At 41.0% G+C, this 11611-nt stretch overlaps 5 protein-coding genes across 8 annotated transcripts in view; 3 read left to right on the top strand and 2 right to left on the bottom strand.

Moving 5' to 3' along the window:
- Positions 1 to 922: 922 nt before the first annotated feature.
- Positions 923 to 2705, top strand: LOC108124708 (uncharacterized). The gene is made up of 2 exons (XM_017240494.3): positions 923 to 1576; positions 2093 to 2705. Exons 1-2 carry the CDS (start codon positions 1285 to 1287, stop codon positions 2461 to 2463), a joined length of 663 nt encoding a protein of 220 aa, XP_017095983.1. The 5' UTR covers positions 923 to 1284; the 3' UTR covers positions 2464 to 2705.
- A 735-nt stretch (positions 2706 to 3440) lies between these two features.
- Positions 3441 to 4398, top strand: LOC108124709 (uncharacterized). Its single transcript, XM_043214041.2, has one exon. The coding sequence runs from the start codon at positions 3869 to 3871 to the stop codon at positions 4091 to 4093; it is 225 nt and encodes a 74-aa protein (XP_043069976.1). The 5' UTR covers positions 3441 to 3868; the 3' UTR covers positions 4094 to 4398.
- Positions 4399 to 4554: 156 nt separating this feature from the next.
- Positions 4555 to 7129, bottom strand: CSN3 (COP9 signalosome subunit 3). The gene is made up of 9 exons (XM_017240490.3): positions 6971 to 7129; positions 6608 to 6856; positions 6285 to 6547; positions 6030 to 6224; positions 5783 to 5959; positions 5233 to 5364; positions 4991 to 5173; positions 4861 to 4928; positions 4555 to 4800 (listed from the first exon to the last, which is right to left on the bottom strand). The coding sequence occupies exons 1-9, from the start codon at positions 7023 to 7025 to the stop codon at positions 4785 to 4787; spliced, it is 1338 nt and encodes a 445-aa protein (XP_017095979.1). The 5' UTR covers positions 7026 to 7129; the 3' UTR covers positions 4555 to 4784.
- Positions 7130 to 7148: 19 nt separating this feature from the next.
- On the top strand, positions 7149 to 8901 carry LOC108124705 (zinc finger protein 846). The gene is made up of 4 exons (XM_017240491.3): positions 7149 to 7580; positions 7633 to 8158; positions 8211 to 8591; positions 8654 to 8901. Exons 1-4 carry the CDS (start codon positions 7294 to 7296, stop codon positions 8786 to 8788), a joined length of 1329 nt encoding a protein of 442 aa, XP_017095980.2. The 5' UTR covers positions 7149 to 7293; the 3' UTR covers positions 8789 to 8901.
- A 1674-nt stretch (positions 8902 to 10575) lies between these two features.
- LOC108124703 (uncharacterized) overlaps positions 10576 to 11611 on the bottom strand; it is a 41574-nt gene continuing 40538 nt past the window's right edge. For all 4 annotated transcript variants that reach the window (XM_070279676.1, XM_070279678.1, XM_043210516.2 and 1 more), the window contains one exon: positions 10576 to 11501. In XM_070279676.1, the coding sequence (XP_070135777.1) occupies positions 11396 to 11501 (106 nt within the window). In that variant the 3' untranslated portion in view covers positions 10576 to 11395. The remainder of the gene's footprint in view (positions 11502 to 11611) is intronic.

The following is an 11611-nucleotide window of genomic DNA, read 5'->3' as shown; positions in this document are numbered from 1 at the left end:
TCGGGAAAATTGTATTTCGCTTTTGTTGATAACTGATAAAGAAGAAGAAGAACAACATCTACAATCTTATTACATAATTTTAGTAAATTATTTTTAAACCTAAAGCTTAGCACAAGAAGTCAGCGCGAGTCAGAGAGAGAGCAGTCGACTGCCAGGCATTCACATGAAAAATATTTAATTAAAAAACCAATTAGCAAATGATTTTCAAAATGTTTATTGTTTCTTCATCACCTAGTTTTATAGTTTTATGCTTTTTGTTTTTTTTAGTGACTAATTGAAGCTTCAAAACAAATTTCAAATCAAAAAAACCAAACTGTTGCATGAAAACTGGGCATTTCCAACAACTGCCAGCTTTTGAAAAATATTTTGAAAAACAAAAACAACAAATCTAATTAACAGAAAATGTGGGTGTGTGTGTGTGTGTGCTGGGCGAGGGTGCATGTGTGTGTGTGTGGAAGGATACCAAGCTTATTACCCAAACGAGAAGTTGCATTTACAACACCCCGAACAGAGAACCGAAATATCAACCGAAAAAAAAGATCATTTTTGTGTGTATATATATATATTTTTAAAATCTGATTCGATCATGGCACTATTAAGAGCTGTTGCTGCATCACAAACACACACACACACTCCCATTCGCACACCCAAACACACACGCATTAATAATAACTAACAAAAAAAAAAAGGTTAAGGGTTGAGCCTAAGGATTTTTTAAGGGGTTATGCGCAGTGTGCAGACCACGCCCACTTTTGGGTGTCGAGCGAACCCGCCGGCGGGTTACAAAATACGGAAGGCAAAAGAAGAGCTAAAAAAAAAATAAAAAACTAACTTTAAACTTTAAACTTAAAACTGGAAAGTCGAGCGACAAACCGAATGCAGATACAGATACAGATACATATGCGATGTGCGATATGAGATATGAGTTACGAGATATGAGATATGAGAAATACAATTAATTACAAAAACATAATAATATTATCAATGTAAAATCGTATGTAAAGAATAAACAAACCAACGGCAGAAACTAAAAAAAACTGACAACAGAAACAAAGTAAAAAAAATAATGAAACAAAAAAGAGAAATTAAGAAATAAATACATTTACATAGATGTTGCAAAAATCAATAGAACCGCGTGATCAATGGATCTATCGTCTTGCCCCTTTTCCTCGCCTCCGCTTCCGCTTCCGCTGTTGCTACCACCTCCATTGCCTCTGATCCTCTATAGATTTGTGTATCTTGTCAGTTAGCTAACAAGCTCGCCTCCCGGATCAGGTACTGGGTATGTTGCTGGACGCCATCTTCTTCCTGCCCACACTGTTCACCTACCTGCTCATCCTGCTGCTCATCTGCATCCTGTGCTTTATTGTCATCTATATCAGCCACAAGATCTACATCTCCATCTACGACAACCTGCCGCTGCCAGGACACTCCCGCCAGGCGCTCGTCCGTGCCTCGAACCATGTGATGACCATGCGCAGCTTCTTCGAAGGATCTCGCATAGCTCGCTCCAATCAGGGCAGTTTACGCTCTCTCTGGATACAGAATCGCTCCCAGATTCTGGATACGTCAACTGGTAAGATCTCGGGTGGAGGGGTTAATACCAAGGGTTAGATGGAAAATAGATTGATTTTCATAGTTAGTTGGTTTATAGAAAAGGGTGGGTTACCAAAGGCTTTTTTAAGAAATCTTCATAGGATATTATATGTTTTCTATATATGTTTCCGGTTTACTTAATATTCTAATTTTTATTCTTTATTAATAACTTTAAATTGATTTTTAACTTTAACTTTTGAGAGAGTTTTAACTGAAAACAAAAATAATTTAGAATAAGAGTTCAGTATAGAGTTCAGAGCTTTTTTAAGGTAAACTTTTAATTCTTTTTTTTCCAAATTTTGTTTAAAGAACTGAAAAAGTATATATTTCTATAACTAGGTTATGCAAAACAAGATAACTAGTTAGCAAAAACAAGTTTTAGGCTTGCAAATTAAAAGCTTCAACTTCTGTTTAGAATTTCCGCTTCCGGTATTGACCCCTTAAGTTCCCAAAATTGGCAAATTCTTCAATACTCTTTCAATGCCCTGCCCCCTAGTGTTAAGGATTGTTGTAACGCTGGAACCCTGCTATCTGGTAAGCATCGAGTTCGACGTGAGTCCCAGCCGCCGGGCAATGAGCTTCCTGTGCACCTGCGACCGGGATGATACCGCTTGCTGCGCTGTGGAGCCCCGGCCCTCGAACTCGGTTCACATCATCCGGTATTTCGATCACCTCTCCAAGGTGCCGCGCCTGAAAGTCATGCTTAAGTGCAACCAGAGGCGGACGGAACAGCGCCGCGACAGCCAGGCGAGGATGACCCTCGACGAGGTTATCCAGGAGGCCAAGGAAGCTCAGTGCACGGATCCTGGAGCCGCATGCCGGCCGCCAAATGCGCGTCGATCCAGCCGGGCGACGGCACCGGACTGAGGAGGGGGGATAGCTTTATCAGGGAGGACTTTATTAAATGTGCCTATTAACCGGCTGCTGTGATGTGGTAGAACTCGTTTTATTGTGTCGTAGCCAAAGTCCAGGTGGGGGCTTCAGGGTTGCCGGGCGGGTCAGTGGGTCGGGCACTGAGATCACGCCAAGCTATGAAAATCGCGTGACAACGAAGGTGAAAGTCAAATCGGTGGTGGTGAGGTGGACAGGGGCGTAGGTTTTCCCAAAAAAAGTTAGATATCAAGAAAGAGGGGGGGCTATAAAGTTTAGATTTTCATTATCCATAGGGGCTTATAGACTTTTAATGATACTTTGATAGTCCCAACAAAGTTAATAGGCCATATGTATAAACGTATCACCCTCAAATAAAAATCTGAAAAATAGATAAAAAATATACCTTTTTCTAGAGATATTCCTCTAAAGACTAATGATATTGAAAGTTTATAACTCAAGGCCCTTACAAAAATCAGAAAAATGTGTGGAATTCTATCCAAAAACTATATATACTCTTTAGCACACCCGTGGCTTCTAATCTTTTTCGTGGGTGAGCCCATAGTGTCGTGTTTTTCGGGCCTTATCATTGTGACTGCGGTATTTGTTATCAATTGATAAAGTGCTGTCCAGACCGCTGGTATCGCGGCTAATTGCCAAATCACAAGCCCCCACCCAGATCTCGCCACCAGGAACGGCCGAGAGACCCCAAGCAATTTGTTTGACGCCATTTCATTCTTTATTGACGCGGCCAATTAAGACGGCAGCGTTGTTGATTTGATTGCAAGGCTGGATCGAATGTGGCTGGAATTCCATATACCATATTACGAGTTAAAAATAAAGCTGGGCTCCCGATCAAGTTGCCAGATGGAGAAAACGATAAAGGGCATCAGAGGGAGGAGGAATAGCTCGTCTAATTTAATCTCGACCAGAGCTACAGACTCCCATTGCACAAGAAGCTTATCAGAGTATTAGGCGCCGCCGCCATCCAAACAGAGACCCGATCGGACAACATCAAGAACAGTCTGGCAACGAAGCGTATACGTAATGCGACGAAGCACACAGTTCCATTCAGTTCAGTTCACTTAACTCGTACGCTGCTCAGTTCTCAGTTCTCGGGCAGGTGTCAAGCGACGCACACACGAATCGCCGACAACGCGCTACTATTATTAACAATTCCAGAATATCTTATATGCTATATGCTACATGCTCGAGTGCCTAATTAGCATACGCGTTTCAGGCCGTCAGCCTTTCAATACCTGAGCTTTATCACTCAGTTGGAATACACAACAACCGAACACACGGCGACACACTCTTTGATTTTTTTTTTGGGAAAGCGAGTACAAAGTCACACAGATTTTGGAAAAATATATACCCCCTCGTTTTAATATTGTGGACAATCATGCTGGATCCCATTTCGGATACCCCGCTGGTCTTGGCCTATGCCTTCATGTCGCTGCTGGTGCTCATTCTGTGCTTTATAATGGTCAATGTGGTCCACAAGCTCTATCGCAGTCTCAACGACCAGACATCGCTGGCCGCAACGAGTCCGATTTCCACACAACAGCAGCAGCAACTATTTCTGAAGACCTCCATCATGGAAGTAGACGCCATGAAAACCGGTTAGAGGAGGTGGACGGATGGAATCAAGGTGCAGCTGCTGTGAGAATCTCTCTCCAGTTTCATTTTCGGCCGATCGAATCGGATTTGGAATCGGAATCCGAGGCCTGCCAGCTGCACGCCCACTGCTTCGCACACATCTAGACAATATTTTAATGATAATAATATAAGCAGAAGCAATTAGACGTAAATACCACTAGACTTTAAGTACCGCCTGGTCTCTAGTCACTTAATTGTTCATATCGTCCTAGGGTTAGGTTAGCCATACGATGATATTGTATTGTAAATAAAGTAATGTGAACGATAACTAAAGCGGCAATTAAGCTAGATTGGGGGCAAGTACAAAGCACTTAAGAGAGTCGCCTGATCGATACGCAAAATGTCTTATCGTTCCGTTCCACCGTAGACATCGTAATTTGTGAGTCAATCAAAATTGGTGATAAGAATTGGGTTTCGGAAGAGCCGGACTTAGTCATAGATTTATACATAGTTTATTTAAAATAGCATGTTCATCTATAAATTTTCAATAAGAGCGCAGTTTCATGTTGTTATAGCTGGATGAGTATCAGCATTTAGGCCCAGGGCCTCGCCGCTGCGACATGATGTACATTATGTGGGAAATGATTTTTTTGGGAATTGGATGATGAGCTTTGAAATGATAGCAGCAAACTGCTGGTGGATCTACGGCGGTGGCATCATCAATCTGTGGGATCGCTGCAAATCAAATTACTATTAATTATATATTCTGTTTTTGATATTTTAATCGAAAATTACCCCGAGAAAGTCTTTGGATGCTGCGACGTTAGGTCATCATCCTGGCTGCCAAGAGCCTTTTTCACATACTGCCAAATATTTGAAAAATTATGAAATCTATAAATATATTGGAAGATTCTTTAATACATACCAAGGGGTTTAATATAATCTCCTCTTCCATTTTATTAATTTGCTTAACTAGCTCCAAAACCTGAGAAATATTCGTTTGCACGTTGAGGAACATGTCCGGTGAGTTGTATTTTTCAGGATCGTCTTTGAACAGTACCATGCCGTCCTTTTGATTGATGCTGGCATAGATTTCACCTGATTTTATCTATTTAATGGAGAATCGATGAGTTTAAGTCGGAGATTAATTAATATATATTTCCTTACCATATTAAGGATATAACGTTCTGCTTCGGCGGCACTGGATAGCTGGACACGACTAGCTACATCGCTTAGAGAAAGCGTCAAAAAGGTTTTCGTTAGCCGCTGGATGTTTCGCTTGTAGAGGGAGGTGGCAACCTGAAATAAATTGAATAATAAACTGGTTACGAAATAAGGTCAATGTAAGGCTGCCTTTCATAGTAAGATTAGGCCGGAAATATAAATGTATCACTTTCTGATTGTGATTGTGTATATCAACCCTTTATAGGGTTATCGAAAAGTCTTGTTGTTGCATTCAAAAAAGCAATAAAAACATGATTTGCGAGGTATGGAAACTACAATTATGACTTGCCAGTTATATGGTTTATTCGGTAATAATGAAAGCTGTTATTAAAATCACGCTAATTGTCCATGGCTTGGTTACACTTTCATAAGAGAAATAAAAGCATAGGTTTACTTGTTACTCGAGTTATAATCATACTAATTATAGACAATCACAACTTTTTTTTAGATTTAAAAAGTAAAATTCTAATAATGGCAAATGATTAATACTTGCCTGCTTCGCTAGTCCCATATTGTTATCACGCGTAAATGCTTCACTGTACTTGAGGATGATGATCCGCAGCTCTTCGCTGGACGAATTGGCGTACACATTGACCAGGTCGTGGTAGTGATTGGCCATCGGCTTCATAAAGCGTCCGATGACCTGTGTGTTTTTTGGTATAAACGCTATCTGCAATGCATACATTTTTCGATTAATCAGAAGATATAGAGATGCCCCCATGGGGTTATATAAAAGTCACCTTGCCCTCTACGATGAGTGAAACCATGAGAAACTTTTTGTAGGCCTCCAGCATGATGTGTGACATGGCCATTGCCGGGGTGGTGATGCACACCTCGAAGAAGTAGAGAGCACGCTCGTAGTTCTTCAGCGCCGTGTAGATCATTCCACCGTAGTAGTAATACAGCAAGAAGTACTTGGCATCATTGTTGGCGTCCTAGGGGAAGAGATGATAGATTCAGTTAAGAAGTAAGATCTTGATTCTTATGGTCCTTACTGTGTGCTGGTTCTGCTGTTGCTGTTGTGTTTTGCACTCGGCGGCAACGGTAGATATATCTGTGATGTCTGCATCCAAGTAAGGCATAACCACGCTAAAGTTTTTCGCCTTCAGGCTGAGCAGGCAGAGATCGGCGTGGATGGGCGTAAGCTGTGTGTCCATTTGTCGGATTTGGTCGATGGCACGGGACAGGATGCGTATGCCCAAGGCACTCATGCCCTTCTGCACCAAAAAGTCCGAAAACAGATGGCACGTTTCGTAAACTGTGTGGAGAGTTTAAAATTAATGCGTTTCTAATTAAAATGAAGAATATTGCAACCCACAGGCGCACACGGCAAAGCGAAGCTGGTCAGTATTGTGCCGCTGGACAAAGTCACGCATTAGCTGGATAAGCTGCACCGGCTCCGGGTTCGCGGTGGATGAGCTGTGCAGTTTGGCCAGGAGCACATAGAGAACGCCCAGCGTGTGCTGCTGCATGTCCAGCGTTTCAAGGACATTGTCCAGGATGCTCCAGTTGCGGGCCAGCAAGGACAGAGACTCGGGCAGCTCGTCGGCCAGTTCCCGGTAGCTTGCTGAAAGATATCCGGCAGAATGAAATTTGCACCAAAAATAACAAAACAAAGGCGGCGGCTTTGCCGGTTTGATGCTGCACGCCGGCCTTCCTGGCGGCCGGATTGAAAACTTACCGGAGGCACTCAGCGTGCGCACCTGATTTACATAGTTTTCCAGCGCGCTGCCCATTTTAGCGAGTCTCCGCGACAGTGTATTTATATTATTTTGCGAAAATGTACACGCTAATTCCTATTGAAACAGTGTTGCCAAATGAGTTATAATTCGCTAAAAAAAACTCTAGAAATTTGGTATTCTGCAATAAATATACTGCGGCTACTCTGAATTTGCAATCAGCTGTTAAAAAAATACCGAAAGGAATAGGTGGCGCTGTTAACTATCGAATGCCATCACTAGCGGCGAATCAACTGGGTTTGTTTTGATAAATTGTTTTTGGGAAATGGAAAATTCTCCCCGCATTGTTTACGTCTGCAGCTTGTGCTTGCGCCAATATGATCTTCTGGAGGATTTACGTGGCCACATGGTGTTCTTCCACGGCTGCCAAGCGGTCTCATCACAAATTGGAAAAAAGAAATCGCCAAAAACAAAGCAGAAGAAAACCGGAGTAGGTCAGGACCAAAATATATCAGAAGAGCCAATAAATGACCCGGAGGATTCCCCAAAGGAGCTGCAGCCTATGCCTTTCAAAGATTTTCGTTTGGTCTTGAGAGCCAACATGCTGGAACCGTCTGTATTTCCCAAGGATTCAGTACAATTTTTATAAACAAATTTATTTTAGATGCTCCTTTGGCAAGGAATGTACCTTTAAGTTCCTGGATGTTAAAAAAATGGAATTGCATTTAAGGTGCCACAAGGACAGCAATTTCGCATGCTGTGAGTGCGGAGTGGAGCTGCCCAATTGGAGGCGATGCTCTGCCCACTTGTGGAAGAGCCACCAAATAGATGTGGATTTGTTGGAATGTCCTGCTCTTGATTGCCATTACAAGTCACCAGTGTCTGCTCTGATTTGGCGGCACATGCGCGTCCATAAAAAGTGGCGACCTAGAGTCCTTCGATCCCTGGCTGCTGTTCAACGTAGAAAGAAACTGAAAGAGCAAACAGGAGACCTGCTTCCACTGCCGGTGACGCCTTCAACTGCTTCCAAGAAAAATAAATATTATGCTGAGAAGACCTGCGAGATTTGTAGCAGGAAATTCGTGAATGGTAAAACACTGTCCAAGCATGTAAAAACAGTACACAACAAGATAAAACCTTTTATTTGCAACGTTTGCGGCAAGAAGACCGCTCGCAAAGCCAGCTTAATAGTGAGTACCAATGCAGTTTACTATCCATCACCTTACTATCTTTCCTTCCTAGATCCACATGAGACAACACACTGGCGAAAAGCCCCTGCAATGCGGGGTTTGTAAGTTTTCTACCCGTGATCCCAGTGTTCTGCATAAACATAGGCAACGTCATGGCAGCCAGGATACTCAAAACAGCCTCAAATGCAGCCAGTGCGACTATCAATGTATCCAGGCTAATGCTCTGAAGCGGCACATGCGACTCAATCATCCTGAGGCCTATCGGGACTTGTGCTGTGACCTCTGCAGCTATACATCCATCAACGCAGAGAGATTACTGGCCCACAAGCAGGATCACCGGCAGGGCTTGATCGTTAACTGTGATGACTCCATGGATGCCACTGGCACCTCAGGTTTCAAGTACCCACAAAAGCCAGGCGATAAAAACGGCGAAGTATATTTATACAAAATTAAAATTAATATAGTTTTTTTACACAAAATGTAAAACAATTTCAGATATCGGCCGATTGTTTTATGCCACTAGAGAGTGTGGATTCCCTGCCACATGAACCAGCTGTAGATACCGGAGGTGTCACAATACCAGCACCACCCTCCGAGGATACTCAGTTTCCAACTTATTTAAAAGACTAGGCATCTAGAAAAGTATAAGATTTAAGTCTTGGGATAAGCCAGGGTTTTATATTTCTTCTTATGTTTATTCTTTTTATGAATGGGTTTATTTATTATATTTTATTTATATCTTACATTGGTCTACGACATCTTGGGTTAAAAGTGTGCGGGTTTCCGAATTGTGCTGTAAAGAGTGCTGTACAAAATAATGTTCTCATGCAGTTGGTTTTGGGGATTTGAATGCTCGTTTATTAAGTTTTTCAGTTTTTCCATTTAATTTTAATATCATTTTAGAATCTGATATGATTTTTGTTTTGTTTTTTTTTTTTTTTGCAACATTCGAATTATTTATTCATGCTAGTTTACCGTGTTCCGTTTTTGGGGTTTTTTTTTCATTACTATTATTAGGGTTTTGTATTAAACTAATTTAAAATTTAAAAATCTACTCTTGCGATACTCATCCGGTTTCAGTTCGGTTTTAAGATCAGAGCATAACGCACTCGCTCGCTTTAATAATCTAAGTTACGACAAGGGCAGTTTCGCAAATAACTGGTTAAGTCCGTTAATCATTTAGTTTAGTTAATTGGTTTAGTAGTTGGGCTTTACGTTTGCTTTAATTTAATTATTTACGCTTGAATGTAATCGTCGGCAGGCCATCCTAAAATGAAGTACCTCCTGCTCTCGTTAAGTTAGCTATTTAGTAATTGAATTAAGTTACCATCATCGGGCCACTTTGAGTTACAAAAGAATAGATTTAAACGTTTATTGTCTGAGTTTGATTCGAATATCAAAACATGTTCAGTGTTTTTCAAAGAGAAGTGCAACTGAGGTGTGCATTGCAGAATGGCAAATAAAACGCTCAAATGTAAAATTGTTAATATCATACAGCTTCTATTTGTTCTTTTTTTTTGTTTTTATTTACAGTTCTTAAACGAAGGAAGAGTATCAACAAAAATTGCATATCAACCGATTCACACTGTCTGTTGTGTTGTCTTTCGGAGTCCCTGATCCCTGCTCCCTCCATTTGGGCACCCGGTTGGGCGCATTGCTTTGCTATATTGGTTAGATCCCCGATCCTTAGATCTTGGTCTCAACGACGGCTTTTTTCTTCGACACACAAACGGGTTGTTCGAAAGAGAGAATACAAAATAGAAAAGGATTCGATTAAGTTAGCTGCCATTGAGCCGAGAGCCAACATACGAGGATTGCCATGCAAAGAATTGATTCTGATACTGATACTGATATTGGTTTGGTTTTGGTTTGGTTTGTGAAGGGAGCAGGCGCTAGATGATTGTGGCATGGTTGGTGGCATCTATGAGAGCGAACTGTGCACTTTTGGAGACAACAAACAACTTTAACAACAATGGGCGTGAGTTGAAAATGACTACGACTTCTGAATCTGAATACGACGAAGTACCCCTAAGTGGTTGGTTTGATTTAGCTTTGATTATGCTGATATTATCCATGATCACTACAACGTCTATTAAACAACTAACGAATTCATCTAGCTTCTATAAGTATATATATATGGGTTTATATATATATATATGTATATATATATATATATTGACATATCCGACTAACCGCTCTTATTACCCCCTTTCCTCTATCTGGCGACTAATTTACGTTTACGATGCATCCATCAATCTTAAAATGTAAAACATACTTCACTTACGATCTACGCCTGCCATTGTCGGTTCAATCTCCAGCTTCTCATCATTTTTATTAATTGGTTTTATTCCTCGACTTATTCTTGGTTTTGTGCGCCGCATAATAAATGCTGTGGGAGTTTCTGAAACATTCCCCGAAAAAATCTAACCCCTTCTATCATCCTATGATCCTATGATGCTATGATCCTCTGATCCATTCTGATCCTTTCCGCTTTTAGTCAGTTTGATTAGCATAGTACGATACACTTAAAGGCTATTAGGAAACAGTTGTATCTACATAGGTCTATGAGTACTCTGTAAGAACCAAAGAAACGAATCTAATGGAAGTTTTAACTAGTCAGAATTAGTCCTGTTTCTGTTTCTGGTCCTGGTCCTTGTTCTCGTTCTCGTTGCTGTCCTTTTGTGTTACGCAATCGTTCGTATGTACAGTGTGTGTGTGATTGTTCTTGGGTCAAGTTGGGAAATCATATCGAAAATACATACGAAAAACCCTAGGCCTAGAAAATTGCTTATAAAATTGCGCGACACTAAAAAAGAACATCCGAGTCATTCGAGTCTTGTGATCTATAAAATAGAGGTCAATACGAAATAGAATCAATGAAATCCTGCAAACTCTAGCAAAGGATCTCTCCTTCTCATCATCATCATCATCATCATTATTAACTTTCTTATAAATGCAGTTTAAAAAACAGGTGAACGATTTTGATTTTGGTATTGGTTTTGATTTCGAAAAAGTGTTGCCTTTTTGTTTGTTTGGGTTCGGGTTTGGTTTCTTGATCGTTTCATTGTTGCGTTTCGCAGTCGCGTTAGTTGTGGTTGTGATTTCTGTTTCTGTTTCTTGGTATTCTTGTTGTGGCGGTGTCTGTTCCGGGGCACAATTCTGCACGTTACTGGTCGTCGAGCATCAGACCGTGGTTACACGATCGATCTCCACGTAACGCACAGAATTGTCGCTTTGTCAGCAAATCACCTCCTTTTCATCCAACACCGCCGTGTCCATGGAGCTGAGTGACTTCAGTCGCGTCTGCAGCACCGAGGAGCCACGCAGCTTGCGTTTGATTTTTCTATAGGAAGGAAGAGAAAGGATTAAAAGGATTGAAACATACATTAACATAAACATTAACTATATTTAATCTAGGAATATGGAATCTTCTAATAAAATATTAATAAGATT

Source organism: Drosophila bipectinata, chromosome 3L, assembly GCF_030179905.1.
Source record: "Drosophila bipectinata strain 14024-0381.07 chromosome 3L, DbipHiC1v2, whole genome shotgun sequence".
Lineage (NCBI taxonomy): Eukaryota > Metazoa > Arthropoda > Insecta > Diptera > Drosophilidae > Drosophila > Drosophila bipectinata.
The sequence above is the reverse complement of the archived record's forward strand: the minus strand, read 5'-3'. Positions and strand labels throughout refer to the sequence as shown.

Bases quoted from the DNA above. Each gene is read 5' to 3' on its own strand.
- LOC108124708 (XM_017240494.3), top strand. From the start codon at position 1,285: ATGTTGCTGGACGCCATCTTCTTCCTGCCCACACTGTTCACCTACCTG. The intron at 1,577-2,092 runs GTAAGATCTCGG...CCTGCCCCCTAG, and splicing joins GATTCTGGATACGTCAACTG to TGTTAAGGATTGTTGTAACG.
- LOC108124709 (XM_043214041.2), top strand. From the start codon at position 3,869: ATGCTGGATCCCATTTCGGATACCCCGCTGGTCTTGGCCTATGCCTTC.
- CSN3 (XM_017240490.3), bottom strand. From the start codon at position 7,025: ATGGGCAGCGCGCTGGAAAACTATGTAAATCAGGTGCGCACGCTGAGT. The intron at 6,548-6,607 runs GTGGGTTGCAAT...CTCTCCACACAG, and splicing joins TCGCTTTGCCGTGTGCGCCT to TTTACGAAACGTGCCATCTG. The intron at 6,225-6,284 runs GTAAGGACCATA...CTCTTCCCCTAG, and splicing joins AACAGCAGAACCAGCACACA to GACGCCAACAATGATGCCAA.
- LOC108124705 (XM_017240491.3), top strand. From the start codon at position 7,294: ATGGAAAATTCTCCCCGCATTGTTTACGTCTGCAGCTTGTGCTTGCGC. The intron at 7,581-7,632 runs GTCTGTATTTCC...AATTTATTTTAG, and splicing joins AGAGCCAACATGCTGGAACC to ATGCTCCTTTGGCAAGGAAT. The intron at 8,159-8,210 runs GTGAGTACCAAT...TTTCCTTCCTAG, and splicing joins CTCGCAAAGCCAGCTTAATA to ATCCACATGAGACAACACAC.